Source organism: Glycine soja, chromosome 11 (genome assembly GCF_004193775.1).
Source record: "Glycine soja cultivar W05 chromosome 11, ASM419377v2, whole genome shotgun sequence".
In the NCBI taxonomy this organism is placed as follows: Eukaryota; Viridiplantae; Streptophyta; class Magnoliopsida; order Fabales; family Fabaceae; genus Glycine; species Glycine soja.
In genome coordinates, this window is record NC_041012.1 from 8,327,143 (window position 1) to 8,353,061 (window position 25,919).

The 25,919-nt window shown below is 33.1% G+C and overlaps 4 protein-coding genes across 7 annotated transcripts; 1 reads left to right on the top strand and 3 right to left on the bottom strand.

The window, feature by feature from the left end:
- Positions 1–497: 497 nt before the first annotated feature.
- LOC114373095 lies at positions 498–4,049 on the bottom strand. The gene is made up of 5 exons (XM_028330639.1): positions 3,677–4,049; positions 3,413–3,463; positions 2,580–2,713; positions 1,436–1,536; positions 498–975 (listed from the first exon to the last, which is right to left on the bottom strand). The coding sequence occupies exons 1-5, from the start codon at positions 3,983–3,985 to the stop codon at positions 803–805; spliced, it is 768 nt and encodes a 255-aa protein (XP_028186440.1). The 5' UTR covers positions 3,986–4,049; the 3' UTR covers positions 498–802.
- Positions 4,050–5,088: 1,039 nt separating this feature from the next.
- LOC114377254 lies at positions 5,089–8,033 on the bottom strand. The gene is made up of 5 exons (XM_028335689.1): positions 7,547–8,033; positions 7,251–7,480; positions 7,042–7,140; positions 6,723–6,796; positions 5,089–5,559 (listed from the first exon to the last, which is right to left on the bottom strand). Exons 1-5 carry the CDS (start codon positions 7,845–7,847, stop codon positions 5,334–5,336), a joined length of 930 nt encoding a protein of 309 aa, XP_028191490.1. The 5' UTR covers positions 7,848–8,033; the 3' UTR covers positions 5,089–5,333.
- A 1,683-nt stretch (positions 8,034–9,716) lies between these two features.
- On the top strand, positions 9,717–13,126 carry LOC114377463 (uncharacterized sugar kinase slr0537-like). 3 transcript variants are annotated; one of them, XR_003659085.1, is made up of 6 exons: positions 9,717–10,128; positions 10,209–10,471; positions 11,218–11,335; positions 11,468–11,676; positions 12,137–12,275; positions 12,374–13,126. XR_003659085.1 is itself a non-coding variant. In XM_028335978.1 (5 exons), exons 1-5 carry the CDS (start codon positions 9,826–9,828, stop codon positions 12,819–12,821), a joined length of 1,341 nt encoding a protein of 446 aa, XP_028191779.1. In that variant the 5' UTR covers positions 9,718–9,825; the 3' UTR covers positions 12,822–13,126. The 3 variants fall into 3 exon arrangements, 2 of the variants coding, with proteins under 2 accessions (XP_028191779.1, XP_028191780.1); XM_028335978.1 differs by lacking the exon at positions 12,137–12,275 and having other exon boundaries at positions 9,718–10,128; XM_028335979.1 differs by lacking the exon at positions 12,137–12,275 and having other exon boundaries at positions 9,965–10,128; positions 10,213–10,471.
- A 5,458-nt stretch (positions 13,127–18,584) lies between these two features.
- On the bottom strand, positions 18,585–24,624 carry LOC114377675 (zinc finger CCCH domain-containing protein 16-like). Of its 2 annotated transcripts, XM_028336305.1 has the most exons (10): positions 24,380–24,621; positions 23,854–24,091; positions 23,262–23,350; positions 22,241–22,336; positions 21,925–22,018; positions 21,442–21,665; positions 20,753–20,808; positions 20,469–20,655; positions 19,394–19,466; positions 18,585–19,043 (listed from the first exon to the last, which is right to left on the bottom strand). In XM_028336305.1, exons 1-10 carry the CDS (start codon positions 24,412–24,414, stop codon positions 19,005–19,007), a joined length of 1,131 nt encoding a protein of 376 aa, XP_028192106.1. In that variant the 5' UTR covers positions 24,415–24,621; the 3' UTR covers positions 18,585–19,004. The 2 variants fall into 2 exon arrangements, with proteins under 2 accessions (XP_028192106.1, XP_028192107.1); XM_028336306.1 differs by lacking the exons at positions 18,585–19,043; positions 19,394–19,466 and adding an exon at positions 19,495–19,929 and having other exon boundaries at positions 24,380–24,624.
- Positions 24,625–25,919: the final 1,295 nt, after the last annotated feature.

Below are 25,919 nucleotides of genomic sequence, written 5' to 3' on the forward strand. Positions count from 1 at the left end.
ATAATTTTTTTTGTTTAAAAAACACTTAAATTCTTTTATAAATATATTTATAATCTAATTGTTTTTAAAACTTAATGATTATCTAACATAATTTTACTTTATCTATTTATGTACTAATACTTAGATGAACTTTTTAACCTTGTAAAAATATACATTGTTATTTAATAAAAAAAATATACGTCATTATTATTTATTGTTGTTTTGGAATCCACTCTAAGCTTCGGAGTTTGTCCAAATCTTATGGTGGGTGGAACATGCAACGGGGCTTATTTAAGAGATCGGAAAATGAGAATTTGGGGTGCAAAAATAGAATGTGAGTATATGGGGAGAAAAAAAAATTAGCTATCACAAAATAAATAAATAAAATACTTTAAAATGTGATAAATTTATATAGTGTGATTTTTCCATAAATTTCATTAAAAAAATTGTGCAATGGTTTGTTTTAGGATGAAGTTAATAATCAAATTTACCGTGTCATGCAAACATAAATTCTGATATGCTTCAAAAAAATAAACTTGGCGGCTCTGTACTACTGCTACAGAATCATTTGCAACGCACGCACTTTGGTTCTCAGCAGGGCAATGAATATGGCATGTGTTTGTAAATGCCAACTGAGTGCTGCAATTATAACCGCACCTTTATTTGTGAGTCGTGCGTAAAAAGGTCAAGCTTATACATTACGACACAAGATATTCAAATCCTTTCATAATTTACAGTATCCTCCTCCTACACTAGATTTGGGTCGTGAGCATTGAGCAAAGAGAATGAATATTCACGCAGTAGAACCATTTTAACTGATCTCTCACATGTAAGTTACGTCATCATCATATTCTGCTGTTGCGTCTTGCCTTCCTGAAATGATGTTCAACAAGCTCTTTGTGGCTCGGCCAACTGCTCTAGAAGTCTTTCTAGCAGCTCCAGCAACAGCAGGTTGCAAAGAAATTACGGGTAAACTTGCCCTCTCTTGAATCATAGCTGTATTAAACCAAACCAAACTATAATCAGACTAGCATAGAAGAAAGATAAGATTGCTCTGATATCAACCCATGTATCAACAAATGCTCCAATACAGGATCTCTTTTGCTTGCTTAAAAGAAAATTGACTACTTAATAATTCAATGTTTTAGCTGTTAAATGGAATGAATTCAAAGCTCTGTCTGTATATGAATGCAAGTGTGCAAAGAGATTGATGATTGATTAGTGTGCGGGTATGTATTATTCAAGTAACACTTGAGTGAGTTCCTTTACACAAATCATCCTTATTGAAAAATTAAACTCAACGTTTCTACACATGAAACAACGAATTTAAAAATCCCAGATTCTTTGCCTTCCCTCTTTTATTTCTTCTCTGTACATGACTGTGCTGCCAAATATTGTAGTTAAGATTAATTGGGGAAAAAAAATAAAGGAATCTAGGCAGACACAGCATACATACATACGGTTTGTTGTTGTGCCACTGAACCAATCTGTCGGATTCCAGCTTCTGCAGCTTGCAAAGCTTGAGCTGACTTGTTGACTCCATCTGCTATTTCCTGGCTAATTGCCAAAAAACAAATGATTAGATCAAGATACGCAACACAGTTAAAGCTGACTTTGAAAACCAATTCCTCATAAGAGGGAAACTAGCATTTTTTTACAAACTCTTCTTAACACTCTTATTATTAGGTGAAATTTTTGTGGGACCTGCTTAATAAGAGGGAATGCTGTGTGGGTTTCACAAACCCCGCCCAATAATGAAGAGTGTGTGAAAGAAAGTGTTGCTAGCGTTTCCTTTCCTGATAAAAGAGTATCTACTTTTTTATCATTAGTGGTTGCCAAATGTCCAAAATTTTAAAAAATCATACTTTCCTGATAAAATTTATAGAGTTCTATCAGATTGAAAGGTATATGTCAGTACTTTTCACTTGCATAATAAACAAAACAGTGGGTGAACAGCCAAACACATCTTCCAATGATGGAATAGAAGGGTTCAAAAGGAACTCTCCCAGGACCAGCTAAACTTCAGAAGGGAAACCAATCATAAGAATTACGAGTCTTGCATGAAGCAATCAGGGCGAGAGGAGAAAAGTCTTCCTGAAGGGTCCAATTCCTGTTGATGTAAGTTCATAATATCCATGTCTTGCTGTTCCAAAGGAACTGTATATGAAACAATCTTATAAATTGTTCAAATCACTGGCATGGAAACCTCTTGTTCCATAAATTGTTACAATTTACAAATCTTTTGTGGCTAGAAATATGGAGTGCTTAGGGTCAACAGATTGGCTTAAGTAAATTACAGTCAATCTATACTCTTAAGAATGAGTTTTCAACACCCAGCAACTAAAAGCAAGAAGAACACTAGAATGAGAGAAACCCTTTTAATGAATATATTTGTCTCTTGCATTTCTGCTTTAATGATACTAGTAAGAATGCATTAAATGCAGGTTTTGGTACACTATAGGACAGCAGTACAAATAAGTAGCACAAAACAGAACTAATATGTACAGTTAATAATCTTAAAAATAACCAACATCTGGAAAGACATAATATATGGAAAGAAACACAACAACAATGAATTCAAAGAAGGTAATCATTGTTACCTTAGATCACTTAGTTCTAGTGTTAGATCACTTATCTCCATCCCCGAAAGCCTAATAGCAGCCATGGTACTAGGGAGCTCCTCACGAGCTGTATCTGCCAGCTTTGAAAGGGATAATGCAGCATTTCTCATTGCCTAAGGAAGACATAGTATTTAGAGATTGTTTAGGTTTAACAATTATCCAAATAACACAAACAAGGGGATGACATATGGTATGCCTAGACATGAAAACATACAGTGATAAAAACATAACAACAACAACAACAACAAAACCTTATCCCACTAGGTGAGGTCGGCTAATCCATGAAAAGTATAACATCAAGTTTTACGTTGGCTGCCGAGGGCCTAACATAACCCTCCTCCTTAACCCAGGGGCTTGGGAATTACAATGTTGTTGCAGAAAGAAGTGTTCTAGGCATAGTGAATAAGCCAAGTCAAATTCCCACTGAATCAAATCAAACAGAAGGAGGAAGAGCTTACACCAAAACATTAAAACCAAAGATCAATCCACATTATATGTAGGACATCTTTTTAACATAAGTCACATAAAGGGGTATCTAAATTGGAATACGATTGAGCCTAGCAATAGCATTCTTTCCAGTCGAAGAGGTCTTATGTGCAGATTCCAAATCCTTTTTAGGTGTTTAACTTACTAAACAGCTAACGATTCCTCCTTGGTAAACCTATTTGATACAAGTATGAATACTTGACACTTTGTTCAGCCAGAACTCTTCTTAATTAGAAATTTAAACAATGAAATCTCAATGTATGAATATACTTTACAGAACCAAAAGGAAGCAAATGCAACCTGCTAGAATGTGATAGACAACTTACAAATAGGGTGGGAACAGCAGCAAAAACAAGGCTAGTGAATGCCACTGACGTCTGTAGAAACGTGAATCAAAACATCTCGTGAGCAACAATTTTAATTCAAATCGAAAGTAGAAATTCGAGGGGGGGGGGGGGGGGGGGGGAGGTAACGATTAACTAAGAAGATTTGGAACAACGTTAGTTTTAGTTGAAGTAACACTGTTTCTTTATAAGAATTCTGATTTAGAAAGACGAAAACCTAAAAAATTAGCCCCAAAGGGATCATACCGTGGAGGCGATGAAAGCGAGGAGAAAGAAAGCTTGGTCGCTGAAGCTAAGCTTGGGGACAGGAGATACAAAGGGAGGGATTTTGGGGGTTGTGACTTGAGAATGAAAGGTTCCGTTTAGAAGAATGGTTTGGTCTGATTCATTGGGTGAAGGGGCAGAGGAACAATATGCAACCAATGGAAATGCAGACGACTTGGAATTGGAGGAGATGAAAAGAAAATGGGGTTGTCTGAGTGTCAAGGTGGAAGAGTGTTGGTATAATGGAGAAGAAGAAGCACGCGTGCTTGCTAGGAGAGAATTCATGCTCATACTCAATCACACCACCCACCCTTCAGTTCACTTCTCTTCTCGGCCACGCATGACATAACTATTAAGTATTTATCGGCTTTACTCCCAGCAAAATCTAATAGCTCATTTTTTTGGAATTCTATTATATCACTCCAACCAATAACTTCATAATAAAAAATTGATTAAATCTTTGTCAATAAATAAACATCAAAATCATTTTTAAAATAAATATTCACTACCCTAATTTAGTTTTTTAGAAAATTAAAAATAAAAGTATATTGTAAAAAGTAAGCTAATTTAGTTTTTGTCAATGTTATTAATTTTTTAAAACACTAATTTAATTATTGACTCTTTTAATTACTTCTAGTTAATATTCGAATTAATTTATTCCCATTTCAATCAATTTACAATATTGGGTATTCTTGTTGAAAATTCAAAAGAGTAAATTTTTAAAACCTATCTGATATAAAATATTATTCAAACATGCGGAAGTATTTTATGTATAGCATTTCTAATAAAATGGAGATACTTGCACAAACAAACAAATTTTAAAGAAAACTTGTAAAAAATTGTGTTTGGTTCTTCATCCAACACAAAAGTGAGTAATTTCAAGTCAAATGTGGACATTTTGGTTCAGGATACGCAGCAGCAAACACATTCCTAAATATTATCCAGAGGCTATGCATTAGTCATTCATCTAATCGTTTTGCTTTTTTTTGTTTATTGTACAACATTGGTCCTAATAAATGAGACAGCTTCTATCTTAAAAATATAGATATAGATGACATTAACTTTAATAATTATTACCATAACTAAAGCCAATGGTACAATGCTTGAAAAATAATAAATAAAAACTTTTTTATTAAAGATTACGATATGAATATATCAACCTCATTAAATATTACATTTTTCAATAAAAAAAATCTAATTTTATCTCTTTTAGTCATTACTACTGGACAATTATTAGCAAAAAACAATATATATAGATTTCAGATTTAATTAGCAGAGGGGGATTACGATACAGGAATACAGGATTCAGTAACCGAGATGCTGATGCATTCCGGGTGAGGTTGGTAAATTATGTGTACCAATATGTAACCCCAGGGGGCAAACATTAGTATAAATTATGTTAAGAACTTAGTCGAATACACACTTTCTTTCCTTCATCAATAGTTGCTTTAGAAGAAAAGCATACAACTTCAAAATAAAAATAGTAAAAGCTTAACCAGATTGCAACAGCAATTATTATTGTAGCTAAGAAAGGCGAATACACATACAAAAATCGAAAACCAAAAGGAGCACATTCTCTGCAAATTTTTTCAAATCAATGATGACAATTGCCTAAAGTTGCAGATGCTATCCTTAAAATTTAGTACAAGTCCAATGATTCAAGGACCCTGCGAGCCTGGATCTGAAGAGCTGTTAGTCTCTGCTCTGGATCTAGTGTTGAGCCGAACTGACTAGCAGCCCATATCAAAGAGGCTGATTTCTCCCCTAGAAGACGCCTTGTATCTTCATGTATAGTTGCCAAAGGAGGTGCATCTCTTCCATTGACATGTCCAATGAGCAGCAGCAAAAACTCTCCACATTTTAACCTAAGATACAACAGGTCCTTTATTATTATAATTGAGTTACCTAGAGATAGCAAGCCACCACATGACAAACAAAGTGCTTGAAATAAGAATAAAAAACAACCAATTTTTCATCTTTTCCCAAGGCAAAAATTTGCCACAACAAGCTTAATAATCTCAAGGTTTACACATTTACATTGCATTCCAACTTACAGAAATTCCTTTATATAGATTAGGCAATCAAAAGAGAAGAAAAAGACTTCTAATTTGACGTGTGGTGACGTCTTTGTATCAAATTCTTGATTCTTGATTCTTCCATACCTATCATACTCTAGATGCCTGCACTTGGACGTTAGGTCCTTCAGGTTTATTCATCGGTAAATGTTTTTCCCAATTTCTTATTGGAAACCTTTCTCCTCTCCCTAAGTTCCAATTGTTTAGCAATGTTTAGGCTACAGCTTTTATTCGGACTACAATACTTGATAGGATAAACAATAATGACTTGTTACAAGCGCAGAGACCTCACAAGGCCCTTTCCATCACATTCCAGTAGGTGTCATAAATGTTCTGTAAGACTGTAACCAATAGTCCAATAGTCATCTCTTTATCCTTGTGAGGTAGTTTGGCAGTTTTGAGTAACATGCTTGGGCTGTTTTTGGAACACTGAAATTTGAACGTATACTTTGCTAACGAAGTCTGAGGTTTTGCAAGGTAAATGGATAAAAAGGTGTTCTGGAGTTGTCCTTTTAGTTTGACAAAGGTTTAGGGAAATTCAATGAAATTAAGGCGAAAGAATTTACTTAGCAGATTCTCCCTTCATCTCTTCGGTGTGGCAAGCTTGTTTTCTTTTCTAACTGCTTTACCTCTACTCCAGCAATCTTACATCATAACCACTCACATTTTCTTTCACATTTCAGAAACGAATAAGAAAAATAATCAAATGATCTGAGCTTGCTAAATTAGAAATTCTGATGCTCTCTTCTAATACCATATAAAAAGCCTCTACATAATAATATCTTGAAGAAATGACAAGGTAAGCTAATACAATTTTACAGGAATAACCAAACATGACCAACAAGAATAGAGCACCTACATACTACTTATCTACAGAAGAGAGCCAAAGATCCATATCAGACAAGTTATAGAGCATTAAAATGAATGAGACTAGTTGTAAAAAGCAGCAGTACCTGAGATTTTCATCCAGTTGTTTGTCTCTTAGAAGGTCAGCAACTTCCATGATACCACTACATTTCTCGAAATCCTGATAAATAATTATCAAGAGAGAGAAATTTGAAGAAAAAAATGAACTGACAAAGAAAATGTTCTTTAGCAGCAAAACCTTAGACAAACTATCTGATAAGCATCAAGAGGAACATCAATCAGTACATCCTATCAGCTAAGCCAAGACCCTCGGATATTTAAAGTTTTTTAAAACAGAAAAGAATGGAAGGAGGACAAAAGAAACATATTTGCAAATGATGTAAAGTCAAGAAAGAGTCAGGGTACCATTTGATTGGATGATGAATCCACCATCAATGAGATTAGAGCATCTAAGCATGCACCTTGCTCAAGCACTCCACGAGTGGATAATATATTCATTAAAACCTGCAAAGGTGGCAGCAATTTTTACATAAACAACTTAGTAGCTAACAGTTTGTTTTTACAGAAATGGAAAACACGAAAAGATGTAAACAAAAAAATGATGGACACCTGACCTGAATAGCGTTGTGTTGATGGGCGAGAGCCGTACTCTGAGGGTGAAGCAAACAACACCCTTCCAAGACTCTAAGAGCGAGCGCAACTTCAGCATCAGTGGATGGACTCGTCAACTTCATCGGTTCAACACCAAATAATATATGACTCAAATCCCCTACCTTGATCTTCTTCTCATTGTAATCATCATCCCCACTTTCTTTGAGCGAGTGATGAAACAAGACCGGAACCACTGCAAATAGCAATGAACAATGAACAAACACATATTTAACAGAATGCAAAAGAGAACAGAAGAGACCTTGGAGTTGGGGAATGGATTGGGTTTGGTTAAAGAGGTCGATGGTTGAACCGGACTCCGCAACGGAACGCAGGAACTTGAGAATGGAACGGAGAGCGCGAACACGGAGAAAGGAGAACTCGGCACGCGCGTCTCTGAGGCCAGTTCTGAGTGCAAGAGTGACTTCTCTATACACTCTCTGTTGCTGCAGTGACTTCACGACCTCACTCACTGCACCATCACCATGATCCTCTTCTTCTGTCTTTGCACTTCCACCATCGTCTTTCCCTGTTTCACTCCATAGCGGTTTCTTCAGGTACATCTCCCCCTTTCCTTTCCTTTTCGTCAATTCCTCAATCTCAGTAACCACTCATACTCCTCAGGGTTAGGGTTTGTCAACACAGATCCGAAACAAATTGGGAACAAAATTTCCATGGCTCATTGCTTACCCCCTTTTTTACCATCTCTATAATAATCATCTATAAAATTAAAGTGCATTTTCTAGTTGTAGTTAAAGGATAACTAGTTTTTATATTACATAAACCTTCTGTAATATAATTTATTCTTTTAGACAATTTAAATTTAGTTTTTTTTAAACAACCAACACCTAAATAGTATAATTTATTCTTCAAAAATTAAAGTCTAGAATCAAAATCATTTTTAAGACACATTATAACCTTTTCAAATGTATGTCGTGATTTTAAAAATGCCTAGAATTATGAAAAATAATGGCCAAAACACTTTGCATAAATAAAATATAGAAATAAAATATTTTTAACAAATAAAGAAAAAATAAATAGGAGAACTTAATAGAACAATGAAATAACTCAACTAGAACATTATGTGTGTATAAAGATCAAATCAAATTATAAAAACTAAAGAAAAAAAAACTCAAACAAAGAGAAAGAAAAATCAAAGGAATTAAGCAAAAATATTTAAACTAAAAAGGAATAAGAGATATGAATTATTCTTAATCTTAATCTTTTGTCGTCACTTTTCACTAAGTTTTTTTCTTGATGAAAAATGTGAAAACAAACTCCAAAAGATATACTAAATCTGATAACCTAAAACATAAAATAGAGTGTTGCAATATACGTGACCAAAATCATCAGTACAATGTGATATTGTCAACATTGGGTCTTCATGAAAGTTGCATAACTTTTTATCCTTGAAATTCAAGCATTGCTCTCATGTCGTTTTGATTCATACAACTCAAAATATACTAAAAAACACTAAACCTAGAATACTAAAATGATAATCAATTTTGTTTCATTTTCAGATAAATATGCTAAGCATGAGGAATTACAATCAGTGGCCCGCAAGCTAGTCCTCAAATAGGAGAGCATGAGGAATATGAACATTAATCATGTGAACTGTTGCATTGGAATCCATTTCAAAAGTGACATTGGTCAGGAAGGCATTACACGTACCCAACTTAACATAGAAACATTTGATGGTTCTATCAAAATAATCTATAATTATTCCACCACAAGCAGTTGTAGCATTTGTTACATCATAAGGACCATCGATCAATGTTTATCTTGAAGAAAGCTTCGAGCGGGGGAGACCATGCAATATGAACTTCCCTATGGATGACAAACTTTCTATTAAGAGGAGGAGTTCGTTGATCATCAAGGTGGATTAGACGAGCCTGACTTAAAATCAAGTGAATGAAGAATGATTGGATATTAGATCTACTATTGAAGACTGTATCTTTACCATATGTCCAAAGCCCAAAGAAAGTCAATCATGGAGCCCAACACTGAAAGTTTATTTGATTTAATATCTTTACAAAATTAATTTTAACAATTTAATTAAAATTGAACAAACTAATTTTTTAAATTTAATTCCATTTATAATATTTTTTAAAATGTCAGTAAACTTATTTAAAATTTAATATTTATGATTATTTACATAATATTAGTGACTAAATTATTAGAATTGAATATAATAATTCATTGAACAGAATTTATATTTGAAATAAATAAATTTTAAATTTTTCATGATTATTTTTTAACAAAATTATATCAATAATTTCATGTTATTTTGTTGGTGTTAACCTTGATTGAATATTGAGCATAAGGGTGAAGAGGATGTTATTGTCTAGAGTGGAATTTCTAGAATCTGTGAGAGGTGAGGGTGATTCCGTAATTTGAGTTATCCCCTCCCACTTTCATTTCCTTATCTTTGTGTCGTGTCTCTCTTCACTTACGTTACCACTGCACCGCATCGCTCGTTCCTCGTGGTTCCTTCCTTTGTGTCTCTCTCTCTTCGGACACAAAGCAACACTTTCCATTTCCATGTCTCTGTCTCTTCTTCGTATCTACTCTTCCCCCCACCTTCTTTCCTCCTCTCTCTTCTTTCCAACCCCACCTCTCTCTTCTTTCCTTCCCAAATTACCAAATGCCCCCCGCACTCCCCACATTGTTTTATGCCACCGTAGGGACGCCTCCTCAGCTTCGAAGCAGCGAGTCCCAGAAGATACAGAATACGAACAACCCATGAGGACCAGTTACGACGACGACGAAGAAGAAGAAGAGGAATTTCTTGGCTCCTTAGTTTTGCCTGAAAGATGGGATGTACTGGGTCTCGGTCAAGCCATGGTAATTCTAATTCTTCATCATGTTTGCTTTCTTTTTGTTTTGCTTTTATGAATCTTATTATTTTGGAAAATTCGTCTTAGGTAGATTTCTCTGGCATGGTTGATGATAATTTCCTCAAGAATTTGGGATTAGAGAAGGGAACACGGAAAGTAGTAAATCATGAGGAAAGAGGTAGAGTTTTGCAGGCTATGGATGGGTGCAGCTATAAAGCTGCAGCTGGAGGATCTCTTTCTAATACCTTAGTGGCCCTCGCAAGGCTTGCTAGTCGCTCCCAAAAAGTTCCCGCTATAAATGTCGCAATGACCGGTAGTGTAGGGAGTGATCTATTGGGGGGCTTCTACAGGTTCCTTGCCTTCTCTCTAATCTTTATTATTAGTCTTCAAGTTGAGATGAAGGGCTTGCAGCTGATTTTGTTTCATAAAATTTTTAAACTTCTTTCTCTCATCAAATCATATAAGATAGAATAATATACATAATACATTTTCAATGTGAATTCCAATAAATAAAAAATGCTTAGGACACTCATTAGTTAGCAAGACCCTTACTACTTTTGGTTGCTATAGTGCATGAAAATGTATAGATCTGTTGTGTTAATATCTATGAAATTTTTAGGTTAAATTACTTTTTTCGTTTCTAATTTATTTTTTAAATTTAATTTGTTCCTCTAGTTTTTTCTTTCAATTTGATCCTCTATTTTTTCAAATCGATTCAATTTGGTCAACACCATTAAGAAATCATACTTTATGACTGTTTAAAATCTTCACTAAGTGATTTTAAACTGCCACAAAATATACATTTTCTAACGCCATCAATTTAATTTAGGCGACATGACCAAATTGAACAGATTTTAAAAATTAGAGGACCAAATTGAACTTAAATAATAAAATAGAAGACAAAAAAACTAATTTAACCAAGTTTTTACTTAAATATTTATCAAAGCCAGTTAGCTGGTCTCACTTATAACACCACTGTACTGTGTACTCATCTTCTGGACACAGGTTTCTATGTTATTTAATGATTCCATCAGTTTTGTTTTGGGCAAGTGAGATTTGATCAGGTTTGTTTACATTTGATTTTTACTTTTTTTAGGGAGAAATTACGCCGAGCAAATGTGCAATTTCTTTCTGCACCAATGAAGGATGGGACAACTGGAACAGTTATAGTCCTCACAACTCCAGATGCCCAGCGCACAATGCTTGCATATCAGGTTCAGTACACTACAAATGTCATCTTTCAGCAGGATATTTTAGGCATTTTGAAGTTTCTTTTACCTTTATTGGCTAATTCTATGAGCTCTATAAATAGTGTAGATGCTAACATTTCTGTACTCCGGTTTCAGGGCACATCTTCAACTGTTAACTATGATGCATCCTTGGCTAGTGCAGTTTCCAAGACCAACATACTTGTTGTCGAAGGATATCTATTTGAACTTCCTGATACGATTAAAGCAATAACCAAAGCATGTGAGAAAGCACGGACAAATGGTGCCTTGGTTGCAATAACAGCTTCAGATGTCTCCTGCATTGAGAGACACTTTGATGATTTCTGGTAAGATTATTGCCTGACTTTGTTTTTTATATAGTAGTTTATTCATTTCCACTGGATATCAAAATCCATTACATTCTCACATGCCGTGTTATTTTCATCCCAGTAACATGAACATATTGACATATTTTGTAATAAAATTTTGTTGCGCTGAAGGGTAGCAAAGTTTAATAAGGTAGGCGTGATTAATTTCATTTTTCCTGAATTTTTCATGTGTTTGTTCTGTTTTTAGTTACTTAAGCTGTAAGCAAATAACATCATTTGTTCTGGAACTAACTACTATATCCCCTAATTTTGGCATTTATCTCATTTTTGTAAAATATGGTAAATAGCAATCTAGGAAACCACATAAATCTGATGTGAAGTAATACTGAATACATGCGTGATGATTGGTTGTTAGATCATACTAATTGTTCTTTAATTTTTTCACAATTCTTATTTGCAATTAATTTTATCATGTTAGAACATATCCACTTCCAATTGAGTCCTGGTTGCACAACAGCTAACCAGGCTGTGTGGAGGAGTGAAGGGGAATGAAAGGCAATTTGGCAGATTGCCTCATCAAACCTGTAGGAACAACCACTTAAGTGCTATTAATCAAAGTAAAGATTGTTCCTACAAATGATATTTGCAGGTGTCAGATCACACACATGTATGTTTTTTTATATAACTGCTTTGTATTTTTTTTTTCATTCATCAGGGAAATTATTGGGAATTGTGTGGATTTAGTCTTTGCAAATGGTGATGAGGCCAGAGCTCTTTGTAATTTTGAAGCAAAGGAAAGTGCTGCTTCAGCTGCAAGGTATCTGAGCCACTTTGTTCCTCTAGCATCCGTTACAGATGGTCCTACAGGCTCTTACATAGGTGTAAAAGGAGAAGCTGTATATATCCCTCCTTCTCCATGTGTTCCAGTTGATACTTGTGGTGCTGGGGATGCATATGCATCTGGCATACTCTATGGTCTTTTAAGAGGCATATCAGATTTGAGAAGCATAGGCTCATTAGCCGCTAAGGTTGCTGCCACTGTTGTTGGACAACAGGGAACTCGGCTTAGAATTTCAGATGCAGTCAAATTGGCTGAATCTTTTGAATTTCAACTTGATTCCTCCTCCTCTGTTGGCACTGATCATAATATTTCCAGCGTCTAATCAGAGATTGCACTTTGAATTGAGTTGAATTGAATTACAATTTTTTTCATAAGATCAATGTATTATTTAATAGTATGTTTCAAAAGAATAGCCTTGTAAATACTCTCATTGTAAAAAGAATAGCTTTGCTAGCAATTCAATTGCTTAGGCCTACGTCCTGTTTTCATCATGGTTACTATTATGCGAGCTACATTGGTATATTGTATCATCATCGTCATAATTATTGTGAGAAGTACATACATATCTTGTATCATCATGAGACGAACATTGATATTGACAGATGGATACTAACCTAAAGTTGGTTACGGAAGGTATCATCATTCTTAATGAATGATTAATTTTCTTTAATTGGAGATGACAAATTTTGGTTAACTTTTTGTCTCTGGTTATAAAAGTTTGCCATGATAAAATATCACTGCAGACAAAACGTTGAATTTGATATTTTTTTTTTCTTTACTATTTTGTTTTTTATTGTAATTTTTTTTTATATAAACCCATTTAACTCATTTCATTCATCACCAAAACGTCAATACAAGAAATTACATGGCAGCGAGTATAGAGACTAGGTAAAAATAATGCTTTCCTAACAAGCTCATTGGCTACACTACATTGTTGATTTGTCTCTTTACAAAAACAACTGAAAAGGTTGTATTAATTGCCATTAAACTCCTACAATTTTGGACCAAATTTTCCAACTATGAAACTTCTTTGGTTGAGCCACTTATTCTGTCAACAACTCCTTTGCAATCTATCTCAAAAGTAACATCATTTAATCCCAATGTCTGGACAAATTTGATAGCTCCTGCAAGGGCCCAAGCTTCACCTTCTGCAACCTTCAAGCATGGCTTCATAACATCTGTTCTCACAGTAGCATTAACGTTACATTTCCAAATGCCCTACTGAGGTGGTTTCCATCTGTTGTTTTCGCTTTCATCCCCTCGCCAAGTTACACCATGGTGCACTGCCTTCACTCTAGCCCAGTCCTTGTAGAAACTGTCCCCTCTGCGCACAACTTCAAAGTCTGAAACTACTGTATTGTTCCATATAACATCATGTTCTTATTCTCTGTTATTTAATTTTAATTTTGTAATTTCATTTTTAGGGTACCAAAGTAGAAGTATGATCAATATTAAATCTTGTAACAAACATAATAACAAAACCAAAAAAGTAATAACGACGGAAGATAAAAGAAAATAAAAACTGATCTTTTAAGGATTTTGCATGAAAAAAGTTTCAATGCATAGCAATTAGCAGGTGCTACTGGCATAGTAATGATATGCAAATATTTTTATATATTATTTTTTTTATAAATATTTTATTATTATATTATATTGTATGACTTTATTATGTTTATTTTTTTCCTTTTCGTTTTTATTTTAAATATCAATTAATTAATAGTTTGATACTTAAGTATTTATGAATTATTTTCCAATGCGGAAAGTGCAAGTGCAGACATAAGAATGATTGTTAAAATAGTACAGTAATTATAAATTATTAAAATAGTGTTATGATAGATTAGAAATTTTTTAAGTAAATTAAATAGCATGAGTCGGTAATAGTATGTAATTTGAAATAATTAAAATAAAACTTAATGATTAATAAATAGATGTCGCGGTGATTTTTGGATATCAAGCTATTGATTAGCATTGACTCGCAATTTTAAGATCACCACCGATCTTTTATTTTTCCGAAGAAAAGGGAGAAAGCTCGAAAAAACCTATTTTTTAAGAGATCAAAAAGGTCCGGGGTTGGTTACGCAAAGGGAAGGTACTAGCACCCTAAACGTCTATAGTACTCTATAGGAACCTCTTGCTTATTTTATCTTTATGCTAAATTGATTATTTGTTTGGAAATAAATGCTTAAGTGTGAAAAGATTAAAGAGATAGGTTTAAAAGAAAGGAGAAAAAAGTTTTTTTTTATTATTATTATTTTTTTTTTTTTTTTTTTATTGATTTGGAAAGACAAAGTCTTTTGCCTACATACCCGAATGGGATCAAAATCATGTAGTTCGGGGTAGAAAGTCGAGTGGTTGGTTTTGATTGATTTTAAAGTTCGAAAAAGAAGAGTTTAGGCAAGGTAAGAGGCCGAAAAGGCATAGAAGAAATAAAAGAAGTGAGTTCGATTGATTTTAAATTGAAAAAAAAGTTTTGATTGATTAAAGATTGATTAAAGATTTGATTAAGAAAGAAAGAATAAAGATTGACCCCTTTTTTGAAATTTTGATTATGGAAAGTTTTTGGGTTTTGACTTTTTTCTTTTTTGTTCTTTTTTTTTTTTTTTTGATCTTTAGTTATGCAAAGATAAGTCTAAACGCGCCGGATCCCTTAAAATGACGTTGGATCAAGTGAGGATCCTTTTCCTCGGATACGGTTCAAATCACATGATCGTCCTTGGCGGAAGACATAAAAATAAATGTGAGTGTCGGTGCAGATTCTCATTTTTTATTTTTATTTACATTGGACCTAGATACATTCTAATTGGCAATAATAAATAAAAATTGCAAATGCATTAAAATAAATATGCTAGAAGAAATAATAAAATGCATGAAATACAAAACAATAAATACATATGGTGCATAAAATAAATAAAGAAAATAAAATGCAAGACATAAAAATAAATATAATGCTGGAAATAAATAAAAAATGAAAATAAAAATGCAAGACATAAAATAAACATGATACTTAAAAATAAATAAAAAAATGCAAGACATAAAGTAAATATGATGCATAAAATAAAAATAAACAAAATAAAATAAAAAAATGCAAGACATAAAATAAGTATGATGCTGAAAATAAAATAAAACGAAAATAAAAATGCAATACAGAAAATAAATATGATGCTAAAAAGAATGCGAGACATAAAAATAAAAATGCAAGGCAAAAATAAATAGGGTACATAAAATAAAGAAAATAAAAGTGCAAGACAAAAATAAATATGTAGCTGGAAAATAAAATGCAAGACAAACAATTAAACATGATGCTGGAAAATAAATAAAGAAAATAAAAATGCAAGGCATAAAATTAAATATGATGCGTAAAAATAAAAATGCAAGACATAAAATAAATATGGTGCGTAAAAAAAAGAAAAAAAAGGGGGTGCAGTAAGGAAAAGGGGGGTGAGAGTAGGAATCGGAAAAGAAGAAAAAGAGAAAAAGAAACTGGGCCAGAGAGGAGTCCAACGGGCCAGAGGGGAGAACCGGACCGGTTTGGTTCAAGGGAAAAAAAACCAAACCGGTCCAGCCTCTATATAAGGGCTAGGGGCCGGTTTTTTTTCATTTTTCAAAAGCTTTTTCTCTCTCTTCTCTTTTTCTCTCTTCTCTTTTCCTCTCTTCTCTCTCCTCCTTTCCGAAGTTCCCTGCGGCCATGAACATTCCCCGGCGCGGCGGCCGCTGGCGGCGCCACCGTGCCGGAGTAGCTCAAGCCCCCCCCTCTTTTTTTTTTTAACCTCTCGAACCCTCTTCACTCACTCGTTATGAATCTGAGGTTCGTTTTCAAAAAATGCGACACGGCAAGCCTAGATCTAAACTTAAAGCGGGTAGAATCCTACCCTTTTCTTTCGTGTTTGGTTGGGTTGAAACGGCTTTGGGCTGGTGACTGGTGAGTTAGGGCCGTGTAGCGTATGGTTCTGGATTCGTATTATTTTGGTTTATGCCGGTTCGGTTTTTGTGGTCTGTGTGATGATAGGGGTACGAATCGTGTGATTTGTGGTTTGAATACGAATCTGTGGTGTTGAATGTGTTTCGGATTTTGATTCTGTTGGTTTTTTTGGTGGTTGATTTGTACGGTGGTGGGTGGTGGCCTGAGGGAGGCTGCGTTGGTGGTTTGTGGTGGCTTGGTGGTGTTGGGTGTTTGACGCAGGGCTTGTGGTTGGTGGTGTTGGGTGGCGGGTCTGATGTAGGCTTGGCCGATGGTGGTGGTTCACGGAGGAGGAGGGTGTTGCTGAGTGGTGGCTAGTGGTGGCTTGGCTGTTCCGGCATTCTGACTGTTCGTATTCACCTCTCTGACATGCACAGTAATTAATGCCGCATTTAAAGGACAGGATTAGGGTGAAAAAACGAGGCGCCCCTCTGGGCCTGGACAAAAAAAAAAACCGAAAAGAAAAAAGAAAAAAAAAGGAAAAAAAGGAAAGGAAAAAAAACAAAATATAAAACAGCAAAATAAAATAAAATAAAGTAAAATAAAAAATAAAAAAAATAGAAAACGAAAAGAAGATACTAATAAAAATATTAATAAAAAACGGAAATAATAAAAACACTTAATAAAAGGAAAAAAAAGAAGAAAATAATAACTAAGAATAATAATAATAATAATAAAAAAGATAAATAAATAAATAAAAGAGGGGTCGTCTTCAAAACAAAAATGAGGTATTTTAAAATACCTCCCTGCCGAAATTTCATCTGAAATGATGGAAATTTCCGGCTTAAAAGACGAGAAAAAAGAAATAAAAACGGGTCAAAAATGGGGTATGACAATAGACTAAAATGTAATTTTTGTCTCTTTATTTTTTTAAATTTGTGCTTTTAATCCCTTCATTTTTTAATTGAAATATTTTATCCTTCACTTTAAAAAAATCATGATTTTAGTCTCTCATTTTTTAATTAAGACATTTTATTTTCCACTTTTAAAAAATTAACAATTTCAGTCTTATGACCAATTTTAAATGTTGATTCATGTACTTTGTAAATATTAATGGAAAATTATTTATTTATTATGCACATGATAAATATTTTTTTAAAATTATTTTATTGCTAACAAGTTTAATTTAATAAAAAATAATAAAATACACAATTAACAAATCTGAAATTGATCAAGCGAATTAAAATCACAGGTTTTTTAAAAGTGAAACACAAAATATTTTAATTAAAAAATAAGAAATTAAAATTACAGATTTTTTAAAAATAAGAATCAAAATGTCTCAATTAAAGAATAGACAAGACTAAAATCACATATTTTAAAAAATAGGGTAGCGAAAATTGCATCTTAACCAAGTAAATAGTAGGCTGGCATTAGAAAAACTTAATGATTGATAATGAAAATTGAATTAACATGTATCCTAATATTAACGTTGAGAAAACGAGGAGTCATTTGGTTTGAAGGAGAACATGTATCCTAATACTTTGGCATGAGGAAAGTGTGAGCCGTGAGCTTGCTCCCCAATTCAATCCCGGAGCTGTTCGTCGTCGGCTATGGGAGTGGGGAGAGACAGAGGATGCTCTGTTAATTAGTGGTATCGTATCGTCATATTAATTACCTGTTTAGTTTTGAATCTCATCTAACAAACCATTTCATTTCATTTCTGACTGTGTTTGTGTTTGGTTTTCATGCTTCAATTTTTCTCAACGACGAGCTTCTTTTTTAATTTGTTAATTCGTTTTCCTAATGCTTATAATGTATTTGGTCACTGTCTGTCTCGTTCATGCTGCTTTATAACTAACTTCATAGATGAAAAAACACTTGAATGAATAATACTAGTGTGGAGGTCTAAGATATACTAATAGTTAATTAACCGTGTGACATAATTAATTTATTGTTGGTTAATGCTTTGTTAATGTTTCATGATTTATTCTCATACTTTCTTAGTTACTGTAATTAAAATAATAACTTAGACCTATTTGTCATGATTAAAACAACGGTTTAAACTTTTCTATTTTACTCGGACATATGAAGTATAAACAATATACATAGACATAAGACATGTAAATGTAAATATAAAAATAGTAATTTCTTCCATCTCAACATAAAAAGAAGAAAAAAAGTCACCAATATTTCAAAACTTGTATCACGTGGATTTGAATGTCAAAAAAATAACAAAGGCATTTGGATTTTTTTTCCCTTTCGAGAAGCACATGATTACTGCCATATTACAAGAAAGAAAAAAAGGTGGTTACATAACGAGTGAAATCCGTATCAATCAAATGAATTCCTGATAGTGCAGCGAGCAGTCAAATAATTTTGGAAATCAAAATAGCTCCAAGAAGGCATTACAATATTTCGTCCAAATGAAAGAACTACAATATGGAATTACTTTTGCCTCCTTAGCTCATGCGTTTCATTAATTGATATAAAACTATCCAGATAACTACTGAAGTGATCTAAAATATGCTATTGATCTTTATAATTCAACCACGAAAGGCCCAAAATCTTGCTAGTATTTAGTGCTTTGTCAGATGCCAACACAAATGCCTACCGTACAAATGTATCAGGAGGAGCTTCTTCTGGAATCTGCCAAACAGACAGCACAGAAATAAAATGAAAACAAACAAATGTTAGCTTATATCACGTAAAGCACACTTGCCAACATGTCCCCAAACCTCGCATTGTTAAATATAGTCAGCAAAAAGTAAATCTAAATCTGTCAAATTATAGTGCTCCAAGACAAAGATATTTGTGTAATTTTAACACAAGCAAGAGCCAAGGGATCCTAATTGCAGATTTTATCCAATATATGGTTGATTGCATATCTGTCCTAGGGAGGATTTTGTTCTGGTATTGGAAATTATTAAAACAAATGTTTTTGAGAAAAGCCTGAATAGACGATTTTTAACAGATAGAGCATTGCAGAAGGCTATTACCTCTCCCGGATTCCATTTCTCTTTTAACCAAATACTTGGATCTACTGACACTTTCTCCACTTGGGACATATTTCTGCAGGAATAGACGACCATAAAATTCAAACAAAAGTATTTGTAACTCATGCAAAGCTGAATCGAAATTTCTTCAAATCCTATATAAAGATAACATCAGAAAATTGCATTAACAAAGGTTAAGTTTCGAAGCGGGTTCAATTACCAGTATAAACTGGGGCATTGTTAAATAAAACTAAAGTAAACAGAAGATCAAACTGCTACAAGCACCACTACTGACATTGAAATCTTTCTAATCTATGAACTGAAACATATGACTTAACAAAATAGATTTTATCAATGAATTATGCAACCAACTTCATCCAAATTAAAACAATTACAAAGAGGCAAGTTAGTCCATTACTTTCGAGAAAAATTAGAATGATTCTTGAGCTCTAATTAATTGCCCAGTGAGTTGGAAGTGACCTCCTGAGCCAATTGAGTGCTTGCTGCATTCATCATTTCTTCCCTTTTGTTTCTTACTCCTTCGTGAACCCAAAAACTTATTTTGAGAATTATCAAGTGTAAAGGTATAAAACCCAAAATACTTTAAAGACTTCTGGTCCATCTCTTCATAAAAATTGTTATAAAAGTAGAACGATACTGCCAGATGAAATCTTGAATATTTTTACTTAATTCACAAAAATTTATCATAATCATTTCAAAATTTACAATTAGGTTACATTGTGGGACTCTTGTCTCAAAAATTTACTGTTCTGCCACTTTATTAAATCAAATGGAATAAGAACAGTTAAATGGACATGAATAAAATTGAAATTTTCAAGCTCGGGATTTTCTTTAAACTGAAGATGCAACAAGCTGAAAAGTTTTCAGTGAAAACATTAATGATTGACTGGCTAGGTTATAATCAATCTATGTCATACTTATATAATTCATATGGTCTGAAACATTGTACCTTGCAATGATAGAAAGCTTAACTATTTTTCAATGAGTGACATGAGAAATTGATTAAATTGTGACAACTGCCTTTTTGAAATTTAAACTAATGTGACAATGAACTTACGACAACTGGACATCTGGTGTTGTTTGAAACATTGTAGTGGGATCAGAGTTATTGAAGGCAGTCAATGTTTGCTGAGTTGAACCTGGAAACATGTTCAAATCCACTGGTGTAGAATATGGGCCGCTTTGAACACCAAAGACAGCACTGCTGTTTAGATTTGCTGCGTTGTTGGATGCCAAAGAGTTTCCTAGTATTTATTACAACATTGACAGTCAGGCATATGAGCAGGAAAAACAGAAGATATATGTAGTCATAATGCTATCCAAATTACACCGACTATATACCTCCACTTCCAAAGAAACCAGGCTTCGTCAGAGTGTTTGTTAGTGGTGCAGATGGCCTAACAAGAGAGTTCCAAACAGATTAGACCAAAAGCAGGCATAAAAAATAAATTATTAGCAGAGTATAGACAAGGAAAGTACAAGGTGAAGGACAATCATTGCATGGGAAGCAATGATTGCAGACCTACATCTTATCCATTCTAGAACACACCATACTTTGAATCACCCAATTCCAAAAGAAACAAGGCTCCAAGGCACCACCAATGTAACCACTGAGCCACTATAGGAATGTTTTCAGACACCAAATTCTCAAGACCCAGTTCATTCTACAGCACTTAAACTGATATCCAACTAGTCTGTATTATAGCATCTACAAAACTGTAATCTTAAATGGCAATAATAAAAGCTTTTGTGCATTTCTCCATTCTCTTGACAGTTACACCATAATCCTAAACAAAAAACAAACAGTGGATAGGAATTCTAGAAAAAGGGGTGTTAGTAGAGGTCTAATGCAATGCACAAACCATCAGGCATTCAGGCCTCGTCAATACCTTAAAGGGTACAAACCATACTCCACTGCAGCTCACAGAACTCTGTTGGTTAAATTTTTTGGATTTTCCTTGAGTCATTTTCCAACCCCAAGCAACTGAAAATGGAGAAAATGTTTTCAAGCAGAGCAGGTCATTATTTACCTTTCAAAACCCATGTTCAATGGAGTACTCAGTTGGCTAAAGCTTGAGACTGACAAAGGACCATTACTTTGAGATGTTGAAAACGGATTTGCATTGGCATTGGCTACAATAGATTGGGGTGTTGGACTGCCAAGAGAAGAACTTATTGGTATTTGGTAAGGTTCAGAAAGTAGTTTCTGAAACTCAACCAACTTGGAATTTAGTATATTTCTCTCTTTCTCAACCTGCACCATCATATTTTATGGTTAAACACATAATACATGGTTGAGCACAACTGTAACCTAGAAGTTGCAAATGTAAATACAAAGACATAGTAAAGGAGGCTCTTCTTTAATAGAAAATATCAAAATGAAATTTCATTAAGAAAAATGAAGTAATTACAATTAGGTAGAGAACAGGGTCACTTCCAAAAAGGGGAAGGGGGGGAATCGAAGAAACAAAGGGGCTAAAAAAAATGTAGGCATGTTAAATCAGGTTTCTTACTATTGATTGCAAGTTCATCCCACGCTTAGCATCCTCATAAGCTGATGCCCGCAATTCTTCATAGCTAATATCACCAACAATGTCACAAGGAGCACTGCATAAAAGAAAGTCAAAATAGGTGTGAAAGGAAAAATAGTCAACAATTTTTTGCAACAGTCCAATTGTATGGGTTTTGAGGAAAATGGACTTGTTTTATATGATCTATTATCTGCATGATGTGCTAAAGTAGTACCTTCCTTATGATTAAACAATATATTATTTACAATAACAAGTTTGATTAATGTTTTCAAAGCATCATATCTAAAGAGAAATATACCCTTTGCAATGACTGTAGCATGTAAGTATCCAAAGAGGTTTCTCTTGCTCAAAATCTACTGCAATCTGGCGCTTACAGTTCTCAGGATCTGTGCATCTTTAATTACATCAACCAAGTTAAATATAGAATATTAATTAAACTTACACAAAACACAATAGTTAAATAAGGCACAATCCACAAACATTTATAGGAAACATGGATGCAAAATCACCATCATTAGACCCTTTTTTTATAGAAAAAGGGTCTATAGAAAGGAAAAATACAAGAGATGATAAGGTATTCTCCAAAAGAAACCACAAAGCCAAACGAAAAGTCGAAAACAAAATAATGACACTAAAATTTTCTTTTGCTAGTTTATTTAATTGAAAGGCAGTGTAACACATGACAGATATTCATTTAACAAGTTCTATAAAGACAAATATGTAGAGGAGCATACACTTCAGATAAAAAGGAAAGCCAGTACATATGCAACAAAACTGAAAGATATCAAATTTCGTATCTTCAAAATTGATCAAAGGCAAAGCCCTCCAGCTATCCAATTTGTTTGGGCCTTTCTTGGCACCATTAGTCAGTGTTTATGCACTTTGTAGAAATTTAGACCTGTGTTTTTTATGTTTCTTGTTCTGAAGTACAAGGGTGTATGTCAAACATGTGGAAATCATGATATATTGACATCTCTGTTCTACATGTTGACTTGATATACTTCCTCTAATCTCAAATATAAGAGAGAAAAACTAACTTACACTTATTAAGAAAGTTTGCTCAAATCATTTAATAGTACCAATTTTCATTTAAAACATAGACCATTTTCCTAAACTACCCTTCATTGGAACTTGATATCAAGAATATAAAAGAGACATTGAAAACAAAAACTCAATTAAATGAAGTGTATTTTAGGAACAGTCTCCTTAAATAAGGTAAAGTTAGTTGAGTTTTGCTTATATTTGAGACTGGAGGGAATAACATTAAGAAGAATGTCCATGATTCATGTCAGATGGAGAACAGATTGATAAATACTTACATATGATCTGTTTGTTTGGAGTTGTTTTCAGATTTCACACCGTTCTGCTGGGGTTTGGATGACTGTCGATTCCATTTGTTTTCAAAAGGCTGATTCAAAAGCAAATCATCAATACTAAGAGTCGATAATCAGATTATTTTTCGAAAAGTGAATATGAAGCAGATATAGCAATGAAACCACCCCAAAAAATAGACCATAACTAATGGCATACTCCCTCCATTCCTAATTATAAGACCCTTTCAACTAATTCATGTCTTTTAAGAAAAATAGTTAATTTAGTTAATCACATTAAATATGTCAATTATTTGTACTATCATTCCAAAATTATCCTTTTCTTATCTTAAAATCAACATAATTGTTTATCATTAATGTTTGGAGTGAGAATAATTAAGTAAAGTTATGTAGGGGAAAAAAATAATTAATACATCTACAAATTAAAAAAGAATCTTATAAGAAACGACAAACAAATTTCTGAAAAAGGTCTTAAGGGAGGGAGTATTCATTTATTATAATGCCTAACAATTAAAACGATATAATAAAAATAAATCACCTTCACATCATGCATACGCATAGGAAAAGAGTGAGAACGAACCTTGTATTGGTTGGGTTTATGCTCAGAATGAGGCCCACCATTTAACTGGGAGCTGTTCTGCTTGCCAAAACCAAAAGGATTACCCTTCTGCTGCTGCTGTTGTTGTGAGCCAGAGCCAAATCCAAAGGGATTTGTATTTTGCTGTTGATAAGAACTGCTCTGACCTCCAAACCCATTAACATTAGGTTTTCGCTGTTGCTGAACATGTAAATATCTACACCTTTCTCCATATTGACAGCTAAAAAGGTGAACCACGGACACATTTTCAAAACTTGTGATTAATAATTCAATTCAAGATTAAAGATCAAATAGATTATAATTTACTATATGATAGCACGACCTGCAAGGCCGAACCACAACATATATAATAATATGTAAATGCAAAGATTTCTATAGTTGAGAAAACCCAACGTCCTAGATTTGGCACAGAAACAGTGAGGAATCAAAAGAAAATAGTTGCGCATGGGAACAACGAAACAATTGTTAATCAATCATTTGAAATTGAAACGAAGAAGAAGAGAATAACCTGCCTCGCTGGAAGTTCCTACAAATATCTCTCATTGTGTTATGTTATGATCATCAAATCAAAAGCTTTGAATTGAATTCTCAACAAAACAATAGAAACCCTCGCTTTGTCTTTGCAAAAAATCACTTCTCTAGTTCTCTTCTCTTCTAAGTTCTAACCACCCCACTGATCATGGAAATTCAATTTTCCATTCACTTCTCATTCCACTCACTCTATCGTTGAATAAATAAAAATTCTTGGTTTTTCTTTGGTCCATGATAACAATCTTTTTTCTACTTTAAAACACCACTTCTTTTGGACTGAAAATGTAGGCTTTTCTTTAGGCCCAAAATTAAAGCTTTAAGGCCTTTCTTTTAACAAAAAAAAACCCCATTTGCATCATCCAATTTTTATTTTTATTTTTACTTTCACTTTTTTATTCTAATTTGTTTGGATAGAAAATTTTGAGAGAAAAACACACAATTTTTAAGTGAATTTAAATTTAAAATACTAGAATGTATTTGCTTCACGGAATCTTTTTATATTCTTAAGAATATTTATTCACGTGTTTATTACAAGATTATCAAAAAATATTTTTAACTAAATTTTACTGCATGTTTATACATTTTTTATTCTCACTCTAAGGGGTGAAAAATTTATTTTCTATGAAAATGTGGAAAGTTATTTTCTAACTTTCCTATAACTTTCATTTTATTTTTATTGTTTTAAAATTTAAATTGTATTCTAAAAAAGTTAACCAAACTTATTTATAATATTTTCATAGATGTGATTCTTGACAATACAATCTCATAACTTGAAACAAGGTTAAAATATGTAAAAAAAAAAAATTACTTTCTCTCAATCAAAACTCAAGAATTAGTTTAATGAGAAGGCGAGTTTAACTAAGATGTTCACTCTAACTAGGACATCTAAGTTTTATACTAACAATTATGAATGTCTTTTAAATGTATTCTCAATTACATCTTTGTTCTTATCATGAATAAAATATAATAAATTTATTTCTCTTATAAAAACTTGAAGCAAATGTCCCCTTATAAATCAAAATGGCTTGCATTTATATTAATATTCACTAAATTAGTTAATATGTATCAAATATTTGAAAAAATTAGAAATTATTCTACTTACATTTTTTCTATCCAATTAATAATCTTTATCCTAATCATTAACAATAATAAAGTGATTGAACACAAATAATTAATATGTTAAAATTAATATTAAATTGTTTGAGCATTATTCCAAATTCTTAGAAAAAATAATTTTTTATTAGATATTATTTACCGGTCCATCAAACTCTAAATTAATTAGATTCTCTTTCTCCTAATGAACAGGAGCCAAAAAAACAAAAAAAAAAATCTTAATCATCAAGAATTCTGCAATAAGAAGCACAACCTAATTTATATTGTTTAAATTTGAATTCTGGTATGATTGAAAAACTAAAAGCTATAAAACAAATATCAAATTATTATAAAACTGAAAATTATTTGTAGTTCTTAAAAATTAAAAACTTAAAATTGACAATTCAATCAAACAGCGCCTAACC

Excerpts from the sequence above, each read along its gene's own strand:
- LOC114373095 (XM_028330639.1), bottom strand. The coding sequence starts at position 3,985 with ATGAGCATGAATTCTCTCCTAGCAAGCACGCGTGCTTCTTCTTCTCCA. Across the intron at positions 2,714-3,412 it reads CTGCTGTTCCCACCCTATTT|GCAATGAGAAATGCTGCATT; the intron begins GTAAGTTGTCTA and ends TGTCTTCCTTAG. Across the intron at positions 1,537-2,579 it reads CTAGAACTAAGTGATCTAAG|CCAGGAAATAGCAGATGGAG; the intron begins GTAACAATGATT and ends TTTGGCAATTAG.
- LOC114377254 (XM_028335689.1), bottom strand. The coding sequence starts at position 7,847 with ATGTACCTGAAGAAACCGCTATGGAGTGAAACAGGGAAAGACGATGGT. Across the intron at positions 7,481-7,546 it reads ATCCATTCCCCAACTCCAAG|TGGTTCCGGTCTTGTTTCAT; the intron begins GTCTCTTCTGTT and ends TGCTATTTGCAG. Across the intron at positions 7,141-7,250 it reads ATCAACACAACGCTATTCAG|GTTTTAATGAATATATTATC; the intron begins GTCAGGTGTCCA and ends CCACCTTTGCAG.
- LOC114377463 (XM_028335978.1), top strand. The coding sequence starts at position 9,826 with ATGTCTCTGTCTCTTCTTCGTATCTACTCTTCCCCCCACCTTCTTTCC. Across the intron at positions 10,129-10,208 it reads TGGGTCTCGGTCAAGCCATG|GTAGATTTCTCTGGCATGGT; the intron begins GTAATTCTAATT and ends AATTCGTCTTAG. Across the intron at positions 10,472-11,217 it reads CTATTGGGGGGCTTCTACAG|GGAGAAATTACGCCGAGCAA; the intron begins GTTCCTTGCCTT and ends TACTTTTTTTAG.
- LOC114377675 (XM_028336305.1), bottom strand. The coding sequence starts at position 24,414 with ATGAGAGATATTTGTAGGAACTTCCAGCGAGGCAG. Across the intron at positions 20,809-21,441 it reads TTGAACATGGGTTTTGAAAG|GCCATCTGCACCACTAACAA; the intron begins GTAAATAATGAC and ends CTCTCTTGTTAG. Across the intron at positions 19,467-20,468 it reads ACACCAGATGTCCAGTTGTC|AAATATGTCCCAAGTGGAGA; the intron begins GTAAGTTCATTG and ends CTATTCCTGCAG.